This window comes from Triticum dicoccoides, chromosome 1B (assembly GCF_002162155.2).
Source record: "Triticum dicoccoides isolate Atlit2015 ecotype Zavitan chromosome 1B, WEW_v2.0, whole genome shotgun sequence".
Lineage (NCBI taxonomy): Eukaryota > Viridiplantae > Streptophyta > Magnoliopsida > Poales > Poaceae > Triticum > Triticum dicoccoides.
The window spans coordinates 648,417,910-648,430,029 of record NC_041381.1 but is presented as its reverse complement, the minus strand read 5'-3'; the positions used below and the strand labels follow the sequence as shown (position 1 = coordinate 648,430,029).

At 52.5% G+C, this 12,120-nt stretch overlaps 1 protein-coding gene across 1 annotated transcript; it reads right to left on the bottom strand.

Moving 5' to 3' along the window:
• Window positions 1–549: 549 nt before the first annotated feature.
• LOC119349363 lies at window positions 550–3,524 on the bottom strand. Its single transcript, XM_037617386.1, has 5 exons — window positions 2,930–3,524; window positions 2,642–2,803; window positions 1,203–1,298; window positions 950–1,099; window positions 550–847 (listed from the first exon to the last, which is right to left on the bottom strand). The coding sequence occupies exons 1-5, from the start codon at window positions 3,416–3,418 to the stop codon at window positions 716–718; spliced, it is 1,029 nt and encodes a 342-aa protein (XP_037473283.1). The 5' UTR covers window positions 3,419–3,524; the 3' UTR covers window positions 550–715.
• Window positions 3,525–12,120: the final 8,596 nt, after the last annotated feature.

The following is a 12,120-nucleotide window of genomic DNA, read 5'->3' as shown; positions in this document are numbered from 1 at the left end:
AGGGGCTCGATCAGGGAGCTGGAGGCGGCGAGGGAGTCGGAGGCCGCCGCGACGGAGAGGCTGAGGGCCGCCGTGGAGGGCGCGGCGGTGGAGAGGGCGTCCATGGCGCCGCGGAGGTCCGGGAACGTGACGCTCCCGCGGTTCGAGTACGAGTACCTGACCGGCCGCGCCGAGGTGGTCCGCGCGGTCGCCGACAAGAAGGTGGCCGCGGCGGCGGCGTGGGTGGAGGCGCGCCGGGCCGGCGAGAAGGAGATGATCATGCGCGCCGAGGCGATCGAGAGGGAGCTCGGGCTAGAATTACAGGCCGTGGACGACGAGAGCGCGGCGGGGCAGCAGAGGCCGCACGACGGCCTGCAGCGCGCGCACACGTCGAGGAGAGCCGCGATGGTGAAAGGCTCGTCGGCGGCGACATCAAGAAGGCAGACGCCATCACCGCCGCCGTCCCCGTTGGCGCGGCACCCGCGAGGGCAGTCGCTCGCCATAAGAAGCTACCTGAAGCTCGTCGGCGGGAAATGCACGAGGCCATAGCTGAGATGCAATTCAAGACGATGAGGCCAATATCATTTCTATATGCATGTGTGCCTGTGTATCTTTCTTACAACAACAATGCGTATACAAGAACAAACACCCTTTCAGATACGATATGATATGAATACATGTATTATACCAGAGAAAAAGAAAGAAACTGTGTGGCGTAGGGATGTATGATCTATCTTCATGGTTTTGAGACGGCGACCTTGCAGAGTGGGCAGGCGTTCTTCCGGGAGAGCCACTGCTTGATGCAGTGCACATGGTAGCCGTGCCCGCAGCTCAGCCTCCCTATCTCTTCGCTTGCTTCAAACTCTTCCTGAAAAATTGCAACAAGTTCATGTTAACTTGTGAAGAGCCGATGCTGATGTGACATTGTGACATGGGGACTGAATCGAAAGGAGCGAGTTCATCATCATACTTGGCAAATGCTGCAGCTCCGCTCCGTCTCTGTTGAGAAATGCTTGCGGTCGAACGCCAGGTGTTTGCCCACCCTAAGGCCGCGAACGATCTCGTCTTCTCGCAGCCCTGTGCTTACGTACCCGATCCTGTCCTCGAGTGCGAGTAGCTCCTGTCAAATGATGCAACAATGTACTTTGTTAAGTAATAAAGACAGTGGTGTGCAATCTTAAATCTGTTGCAGATGATGGGCAGCAGAAGGGGAGGGGGGGTACCTCGTAGTTCATGTTATCGACATCAAGGCGCCAATCCTGGTATTGATCATACATGCCCATTCTTCCCAACAGCAGTCTCGTTCGAAACATCATTATCTGAATGTTGTAAAGGATAATACTGAATGTTATCTTAGGAGTAACAGATAACATGAGTTTAAAGTGCATGCTACATATATCCATTAACAGAAGTACTCAAGGGATCTAAAGAGCTTTTGGGTGACTGACGGTAATGAACTGGAACAATCTATCAAATGACCTGATCCCAACAACTAGTGTAGGACAGATGAAAAACAACTTCAGAACTGATCAGCACTAAAGTGGCACAACAGCATTGTGCTCCATGAGCAGGAAACTAGCAAAATAATAATAAAAATAAATAGTACAGGTCTCTGATCAAGAACAACTAGGTATTTTATTGTATCTTAAGTGCAGAACCCAAAGTCAAAACTACCAGCGAAGGCCGCCTTTTGACCAACAAACATGCCAGTTCATATCCTAAAGTTCACTTGAAGGAGGTCAGACTCTTATTATCCTTGCTTAGGCATTCGAATCCTTCAGTGTGTTCACCCCATTCTAAAAACCCCCATTAAACAACGAACCAACCATCCATCCCAGCAACATGGCAACTAGTAAACCAAAAGAATCAGCAACATGGATGTTCAGCCCAGCCCAGCCCAGCACAATGATTCATCATCTGTGTGTGTAAACACAGCAGGGAAAGGAAAGGGAAATCTGCATCCACACTCAAAGGGCTCTCTGCCTCTGCACCTAACATATCTGCCACCATCACCTGCTCTCATGTGCTTCCATCCAATCCGCCGCGTGCCTGCGTTGCGTGTCGTATAAACATAACTACGTACCAGCTAGGGGTGATAAACTACTATACCGTACCGACCCTAGAGCTGCAACCAACCACTCCAGTACCAGTATAGAACGTGTGAGTGAGGATCGTTTTGTAGGGTGGTACCATGTGAGTGAGTGAGTACCATGGCGTAGAAACAAAAATGCCAAATCAGCATGGACCATGGGCTGCATATGATGGGCTGCTGGTAGAGTAGTACTCCCTCCGTCCGAAAATACTTATCATCAAAATGGACAAAAAGAGATGTATCTAGAACTAAAATACATCTAGATACATCTCCTTTTATCCATTTTGATGACAAGTATTTCCGGACGGAGGGAGTATAAGATTGAGCATGGACCCCCTGATAGTCTGAAACTGCCTATGGTGGATGCTATGAGATTTGCCCAATCGGAATGATTCTTGTGGAATGTGGAGGACCGGCCTATCGTGTACTACCAACAATGATGAAATGAATGCTGGATGGAAGTAGTGTACTAGTGTGAGGTTTTGTCGGGAGACTCTTTTGTCGGTGTGGTTGTTCACGGGGTGGGGGGAATGAAATGGTGCGTGGAATGGAAGGGATGTTGGAGTGTACCTCTTCGTCGGTCCTGTCGTAGGGGTGGCCGTGGCGGTGGCGGCCTGAATGCGGGAGGTCGGCGTCGTGGTAGGGCATGTGGAAGCGCGGCGGCGAGTCCATGAAGGAGGAGGATATGTGCTCCCGCATGGTGACCCTGCGCGCCCGCTGCTCGGCGGTCCTCTGTCGCCAGGAAATCGGAAGTCAATTCGACACAAGGAGATGGAGATTCAGTTGGAAAATTCGTTCAAAGTTGCGGCACAGAGACACAGAAGAGACGCGCGCAAGCAAGGAGAAGCCAGTACAGACCTCCCTGTGTCGCCTCTCCCCGTCCCCGCGGCGGCCTGGAGCCGCCGTGTGGTGGTGGCGCGCCACGACGCAGTCGACCGAGGACGCCTCGGCGGCGAAGGGAATCCCCGGGGTGCACGTGCACCACACGTCCCCAGCAGCCGCGACGCCGCCTCCTCCGCCGCCCGCGACCCTCGCGCCCCTCCTCTCCCTAGCCCTCCGCCTCCGCCGCCGCCGGCTCTCGCGCCAGTCCTCATCTTCCTCCTCCTCTTCCGCGGCCGGGCGCACGGAGGCCGAGGCGGCGACGGGCGCGTGGGCCCGCGACGCGGCGGCGGACGCGCAGCCGAGGTCGCGCAGGCGCAGCGCGAGCCACTGCTGCTTGCCCCGCCGCGCCTCCTCCTCGGGCCCCCGCGGCGGGGGAGAGGAGGACGAGGAGGCGCCCTCGCCCCGCGCGAGCAGCACCCGCAGCGCCACCCGGCGCCGCTCCGCCGACGCGCCGTCGCGGGCCATCGGAGCGGACCAGGCTCCCTTTGGGCGCGGCGCTCGTGCGGCTCTGACTGACTGCTCGCGGTAGGGTAGGTGCGGCGGGCGGGGGCAGTTGGTTGGTTATTTGGGAGGGGCGGGCAGAGGAGAGGAGAGCAGGCCGCCGATGGACTAGAAATAGGGAGGAGCGGTCGTCGGCCCGTCGGCGTCGTGCGGGCCGTCGGATGCTGATCGGACGGCCTGGGACCGGGCCCTGGGGCGCGGGGCGGTCCACGGGGGGTCAGTGGGTCAAGGAAAGCAGCTGAGGAGGCTCCCTGCATTCTGCTTTGGTGGATAAGGATTAAGGAGGAAGATTCGTTAAATAGGCTCGTGCGTGCGTGTCTGATTGGGGTGATTGAGCCGTCCACCTCACCTCGCCCTCGCCTCGCCTCTCCCTTTCGTCGACCATACCAACCGTGGCAGCGTGGACGATCAGTCGACCGGCTCGGCTCCCCATTGCATTTGTCTCCTGTGTTCCCTATTGGTTGTACGTAGTATTTGGTACCGACACGCTTGTGCCTCGCTACATTAATATAACAAACACCTTCAACAGAGCCGATGATAGGTGCGAAGCCAGAAGCAGCTCCCTGTCTGAGCCGCTCCTCCTCATAACCGCGCAGTAGGCAGCGAGACTGCACCGGAGCCGCCCCACTAGGACCCAGATGGGGGAAGGGGGGCACGCCACCGGCCACCCCGCACCACCAGGCCGCCCCACCGCCAAGGAGAACCACCACCACCTCGCCTGCCACCGACCACCGCCACCAAGGCGCTGCACCGTCGCCAGCCGAGCCTCACCGCCGCCGCCCCTGCCCCTGGAAGAAGAGCCGTGCACATGTACAAAAGATCCCACCGCCACCGACACCATCTAGGCCAGATCCAGAAGCGCCCGCCGGCGACGGCGGGGGATTGGGAGGAGGAGGGACAAATGGAGGGGTGCGCGCCATCCCGGGCGCCTCCCAGGGAAACGACACTAGGAGGTGGTCGGGGCGGGAAGGAGGGGTCGAGGAGAGGAGATTCTAACTGAAAAAATCAACAGCAGCAAGTCGAAGCCTATTTGGTGCCAACGTGCATGCCGCGTATCCCGTATGGCGTTTGTGCCCAGAATTTGTGCTTGTCTGTTGCCCCGCTTTTTTTTAACACAGTACAGACGCAAGCGCTCATACATAAGCGCATACACTCATCCCTACGAACGCTTACGCACACACCTACCCCTATGAGCACCTCCGAGAGACTGAGCCGACATATCATCTTGAGATTTATGAAGTCGCCGTAGGCGCCTCATCGTTGACGGGAACGTCTCCTCTCACTGAAAGCGCATCGCCGGAAATTCTGAAATAAATCCAGGAATAATGCAAGTATCAGGACTTGAACCCTGGTGGGCTGGGGATACCACTGTCCCTCTAACCATCCAACCACAGGTTGGTTTGCCTGTTGTCCCGCTTTATCTATAGCTACTAGGTGATTTCTCCGACTTTTTGTTTCATTCACCATATACAGTTATTTTCTTTGTACCTAAATCTGAGGTGATACTAATTTTTTTGTCCGTCCACGCATGGATAAATTTTCACACTGAGAATCCAAACCGTTCAATCAAGGGGCCGTCGAATCATTAATTAAGGAGTACTTGTTTCAAAGATCACTCCCACATTTTCAGGTTGTGACAAGTGGCGCACTGCATGTTGATGAATATGCAGTGTGCCACTTGTCGTAACGTGAGAGTTTCCTTTTTCCGTGCATCCGTTTATTCAAAATGTATTGCCTCTTAAACCGTGCGTTCAAATCATGAACCATTCTCATGGTTGGATTCCTCGCGTCGAGATCTTCAAAATTAGGAGTGGTGTGGAGTCACAATGCTCCCCAAGAAGTCACTAGAGCCACCGTAATATCCTCACGCCATCGCACGATGCAAGATGTCGTGATTCCACTAAGGGATCCTTGAGGGCGGTCATCGAACTCGTACAAATGGCAACCCTTGGGGGCGGTCACCGAACCCGTACACTTTGGCAACCATTAGGAGTGGTCAGTGGAACCCGTAAAAATTGCTCGGGGCGATCTCCACAACCTAATTTGAGACCCCCGACGCTTGCCCGGAGCTTTACACCACAATGATTGAGCTCCGAGACACCAACAATTGTCTAGGGTGCCCAAGCACCCAAGAGGAACAAGCTCTAGGGTACCAAGCACCCAAGAGTAACAAGCTCTCAAACTTCACTTCCTCGTATATATCACTGTGAAGAACTAAGCCGATGCACCAAATGCAATGGCAAGGGCACACCGAGTGCCCAAGTCCTTCTCCCTCAAATCCCACCACAACAGCTAATGCTATCGAGGAATATGAGAGGAAGAACAAAAGGAGAACACAAAGAACTCCAAGATCTAGATCCAAGGGGTCCCCCTCACATATAGGAGAAAGTGATTGGTGGAAATGTGGATCTAGATCTCCTCTCTCTCTTTTCCCTCAAAAAACTAGCAAGAACCCATCAAGGGATTGAGAGTTAGCAAGCTCGAAGAAGTTCAACAATGGGGGAAGAACACGAGCTCAAGTGATAAGAACCAATGGGGAAGAAAAACCCCTTTTAAAGGCACCCACAAATCCAACCGTTATGCCCTCTGCCCGCACACAAGCGGTAGTACCGCTCGGGCGAGCGGTACTTCTGCTGGCACGGTTGTTTCAGCTGTAACGTGCAACTGTGAAACTCAAGAGGGCGGTAGTGCAGCCGGAACGGTACTATTGCTCCCACAAGTGGTACTACCGTTAGGTGTTGCGAGTACAGGTGAAACCGCGGTATAGTAGAGCAGCGCGGTACTACTGCAGTAACAAGTACTACCGCCCACTACTGCTGCTCTACTTCCGCACAGAGAAAAAAAATCCAGAACCCCAAAAACAAGCAGTAGTGCCCGCGGTACAGGAACCACGGAAGTACCGCGCAAGCGGTACTACCGCTGCCCAGGGCGGTATTACCGCTAGAGAGCAACAAAAAGGCCTAAATAAAACAGATGGATGCCAGAAAGCCTGAACTGCCATAACTTCTGCAAATGAGCTCCGAATAGAGCAAACTCAAGCTTGTTGGATAGATGACGACGAGTACTATCCAAACAGCGACATGGCAGGGAAGTACGCCTAAGATATAGAGATGTGAAACCTCTATGAATGAAGAACCGACAAAAACTCCCACATCAGAAACATCATAGAAGATGCTTGTGCACTCAGTTTTCGATGAACTCGAGCTTGTCATGAAGGTGACCATAAGATCCAAGACTCACAAAGAGAAACACCAAATAAGAACCGACAAAGATGATGCAAGGATGCAATGTTTTGAGCTCTCTACGAACGATATGATCAAGCTACTCACTTGAGAGCCACCCTTGATAGTATGTCAATCGGTCCTATAATCCGGTCTCCCAACTACCACCATGAGGCCGGTAAAATAGAAACCTATCAAGGACAAACCTTTGCCTTGCAAAAAGTTCACTTGAGCTAGATGATGATGATCTCGACTTTCTCAAGTTGGACCACCTTTCTTGATTAGACTGGCTCGATGAAGACTACTTGATTGCTCCCCCATACTCCACTATGGGTGAGTCACTCTTGGACACATCTTCACAAGTCCATTGTCACCACAATGGACAAATATAACTCAAGGCAACCATTAGTCCATAGAGATTGTCATGAATTACCAAAACCAAACATGGGGGCACCGCATGTTCTTTCACCAGTTACTGGTGTCCCATTATCTTTGTGATTCTCTCTGGGTCGAGCACATTCCGACGAAATCTAAAGATCGACTTACTTGTTGACTTTGAACTAAAACCTTTATGTATGATTTTACTTTTTTTGGGTAACTTTCAATTTATTCGTCTTCTCATGGCAGTACAACGAACAATAGAAACAATTGAAATTACATCCAGATCTGTAGACCACCTAGTGACGACTACAAGCACTGAAGTGAGATAAAGACGCATCGTTGTCATCGCCTCTCCCTCGCGGAGGCGGACACAACTTTTTGTAGTATACAGTCGGGAAGTCATCTTGCGAAGGCCCCATAGGACCAACGCACCAGAACAACAACCTCCGCCAATGAATAGAAGCGTAGATCGGAGGGATCCAACCTGAAGACACGAACAAAGACGAATAAAGATCGAGCCCGAGCAGATCCATCAAAGACAACCACCGACCGAATCCCGCAAGATCCATCGGAGACACAACTCCACACACCATTCAACAATGCTAGATGCACCACCGAGACATGGGCTAAGCGGGGAAAATCTTATTCCATCTTCAGGAGCCGCCGCCATCTCGTCTTCCTGAGTAGGACACAAATTCTAATAAAACTTGAAGAAGCACCTAAAATAAGAGCCCTCCTGTTGGCAAGGGCGGGGATCCACCGCGCATCCATGGTCCTACGGCCAAAGGAAACGCGGCAGATCGACGACACCGTCGACGAAAGTCAGATACCCTAGCCGCCTTTACTTGGGAGGAGAGACGCACACGGACGTACAGTCTAGGATTATGTATGACTTCACTTGGATGTAAAAACTCTGTTATTACAGCACTAGCAATGCCAATTCACAAGTTGTATAGTAAATCTTTTATACACATTCCGCCACATGCAATCAGCCTACACGCGACGAGCAATCATTATCTTAGTCGTAGAGGCTCTCGTACGTCTTCATGTTGTGAGGATCGGGGGGAGGTAGGTGGACTTGTTGCCGAGCACCCTAGCCTTGGTGTCGGGGAAGAAGGCCGTCGTCTCCAGCAGCTCTCCGCCTTCGCTCACATGGATTCAATGGTTATGGACGTGCTTAGCATTCTTTTGAAGAGAAGTATGAGTACACTACAATAAAAAAGGATGCGCTTAACAGGAATTCTAGCTTATGTACAAGAAATGACTACTTTTATGGTTGTTCTCCCCAAGATATATACATATATTTTTTACTTCAGTTTATTCGGTAAACCGTTCAGTTTTTTAGTATATACCATAAAAACCAGAATTCAAAATGGTATGAAAAGTTCATACCATACCAAAACCATAAACCATAAAAACCATAAAATTGGTTCGGTTTGGTTTATTTTCGGTATGATTTATCGGTTCGGTTTTAAAACGCATAGGGTGATGTGGAACGGCCACCGTCTGTGAGAGGACTGCAGAATCTAGACTGGTTGTTCTGGGATTTGGGGGATTAGGAACGCCTGGTTGTGGAAGAAAGAAAAGATGGGATCGGGATTAAGCCTGGGTTAGTGCTTTGAGATTGATGTCGACACATGTCATGAATCAAAGTGGATCTCACCTTGTTGGGCGTGAGACCATGTCGTATAGGATTTTTTCCGCCGGAGGGGGTGCCCTCTTTCCGCTGGCGTACGCCAGTTACTGGTGTCCTATTATCTCTGTGATTCTCTCTGGGCCGGGTGATGATGTCATGGACCTAGGGTAGGGTCATGGACCTGTCCAAGGTACCCTCCCCGAGGACATCTTTAGAAGAAGCTGTCTTCCAGTCGACCAAGAGGGATTCCACTCGACGGACTGGAAGACACTCGACGAACCTGTAGACACTCGACCATGAAGACTCACTCAATCACCAGGAGTTCAAGATCTACTCTGTATCCAAACGGTCTGTAATTAAGTAGTCTTTATGGTCATGATGACACTTTATGTAAGGCGTTACCAGTAACGCCTGACCTTAATGTACTTTAAACCCTCCGCTACATGGGCCGGCTGGGGTCTTGGCATACTCTATATAAGCCACCCCCCTCCACTGGAAGAAGGGTTCGCACCCCTGTAACTCTCACACATATAATCCAGTCGACCGCCTCCGGGCACCGAGACATAGGGCCGTTACTTCCTCCGAGAAGGGCCTGAACTCATAAAACACTTATGTGCACAACTACTAGATAGCTAGGATCTTGCCTCTCCTTAGTACCCCCCTACACTACTGTCAGACTTAGAACCACGATAGTTGGCGCCCACCTTGGGGCAGGTGTCTTAGCGACTTATTGGAGAAGTTGCAATTTTTCCGACCCCCGTCATCATGGTTGCAGGCGGAGTTTTGGTTGAGGGCCGCGAGATCCATCTCGGCGCGCTCACGTTCGTCGCCGACGACTCTGCCTGGCTGCGGGAGGCTCCGCTCGACATTGAAGCGCTCCCAGTCCGTGGAGCTACGCACTTTCGAGCGTGCGTCCCTGGTGTCCTTCTGCAGCAACCGTCGACTCAGTATCAGCCGGTTTTTGTGTCATACTCCCTCCCAGCTTCCCGCCGGCGTAAGCGCTCTAGTCGGTCGAGGCTTCAGCGGTGGGTGAGGCACGCGGTGGCTCGCCAGTCGACCACCGCCCAAGTCGCGGAAATCGAGCCCGACGAATCTCTCTACGGCCTGTTCGACCTATCGACTGGCTCCGCAGAGACTGCATCCGAGTGCGACAGCAGTGATCCAGCGGCGGAGATCCTGATGGTCAATGGACCGCACGTTCCCCCCGGCTTTCCCGGCGCCGAGGGAGGCAACAGCGGAGGCGATCCGTCGCACGACCATGAGGAGTACCTCCCCGAGCCCCTCAATTCGCAGCAGAGGGAAGAGCTTCGCCGCCAGAACATGGATGCGCTTCACACTATGATCGTTGGAGAAACCCCTGAGGCTCGCGCCTTAGAGGATGCGCGCTTGGCCAACCTGGCTGAGCGCACTCGACTGGAGAACCTTCAGCGGGCACTCGACGAGCGCGCACGGCAACGGATTCCAGACTCCAGTCGACGCCAGCTTTTTCCACCTCCGACTCAGGTATATCAAACTCCGATTCAGAATTTAGCAGCTGCAGCCCGTATAGCAGAGTCGATTCAGCCTTCCCAGTCAGAGGCTGGCAGAGGCTTGATGCAGATCAGAGATTTTCTTCGGGCAGCAGGAGATCAGAACTCAGCTGTCTCGCAGTCGCGGAATAGGATTCACAGCAGATCCGTGGCAGCAAATACGGTCTAGTCGGCTCATAGCCCCAGATCACCCCTGAGGCGTGAAGGGCGTGGTGACCGGCACGATTAGTACAGGAACCATGAGCAGTATGATCACCGATTCGATCGTAACGATCGATGTCGAGTGCCTACTCCCCCCCAAGGGGTGGGTCCTATATGCCTCGACAACAGGATGATAGACGCCAGCCAGTGGCGGGCGAAGGATTCTGGTCGACCCTAGGGAACCAGGCTTTGATGCGAGATCCATCATCGTTCAAGGTCTGGTCGATCGAAACAGAGCCCACAGAGAGGGTAACGACAGAGATGTACCCACCAGCAGCCGAGTGCATGTCTTCGGACCAGAGTGTTTCAGCAGAGCGATCAAAGCCACGGTGATTCCTCCCAACTTCAGGTTGGCGACTGGAGTCAGCAAGTTCAACGGTGAGTCTAAGCCCGATACTTGGCTTGAGGACTACTGAGTGGCTGTTCAGATCGGCGGCGGAAATGACGAGGTGGCCATGAATCATCTGCCTCTTATGTTGGAAGGGTCAGCCAGAGCATGGTTGAATCAGTTGACACCCAGCAGCATTTACACTGGGAGGACCTTTCCCGAGTGTTTGTCAGAACGTTCGAAGGAACATGCAAGCGACCAGCAGGACTGACAGAGCTGCAATCTTGTGTGCAGAAGTCGAATGAGACTTTGAGGGATTACATCCAGAGATGGATCACGCTGCATCACACAGTAGAGAATGTATCTGATCACCAAGCAGTCCGCGCCTTCAAGGAGGGCGTAAAGTACAGAGAGCTAAGCCAGAAATTTGGTCGAACCGGAGACATGTCTCTGAGTCGAATGATGGAAATAGCCACCAAGTATGCCAATGGTGAGGAAGAGGATCGGCTCCGGAGTGGCAAGCACAAGTTAGTCGCCCAGGACACCGGAGGCAGAAATTCCAGTCGGAAGCAAAAGCGGAAAGCCGAGCCAGCCGCTCCTAGAGAGGCCCTGGCCGTGAATCAAGGGAAGTTCAAAGGGAAGCCCAAAGGGCCTTGGAACCCCAAGAAAGTAAAGGACAAAGAAGGAAACGACGTGATGGATTTACCGTGTCACATCCACATGAAGAAAGATGAAGAGGGTAATTTCATTTACCCGAAGCATACCACTCGGCAGTGTCGACTCCTGATACAGCAGTTCCAGGGAAAACAGTCCAAGGATAAGGAAAAAGAGTCGGACAGAGTCGAAGACAAGGAGGACAGTGACGAAGAATATCCACAGGTCAACTCCACCTTGATGATTTTTGTTGACGTTGAGAGCAAAAACCGACTGAAAGTTATAAACCGAGAGGTGAATATGGCTGCTCCGGCAACACCCAATTATCTGAAGTGGTCTCAAACCGCCATTACATTTGACCAGTCTGATCACCCAACGCACATAGCCACCCCTGGGAGGCAAGCTCTGGTGGTCGATCCAGTCATCGAGGGCACTCGACTGACTAAAGTGTTGATGGATGGCGGCAGTAGTTTGAATATACGATACGTTGAGACGCTGAAAGGGATGGGCATTCCGATGTCCAGACTCAGCACAAGCAACATGAGTTTCTACGGAGTCTATTCCTGGCAAGAAAGCCGCTTCACTCGGCCAGATTGCTCTTGATGTGGTTTTTGGCGATTCCAAGAACTTCCGCAAAGAGAAGCTGACATTTGAGGTTGTGGATTTCTAGAGTGCCTATCACGCTTTTTTGGGCAGGCCTGCTTATGCACGTTTTA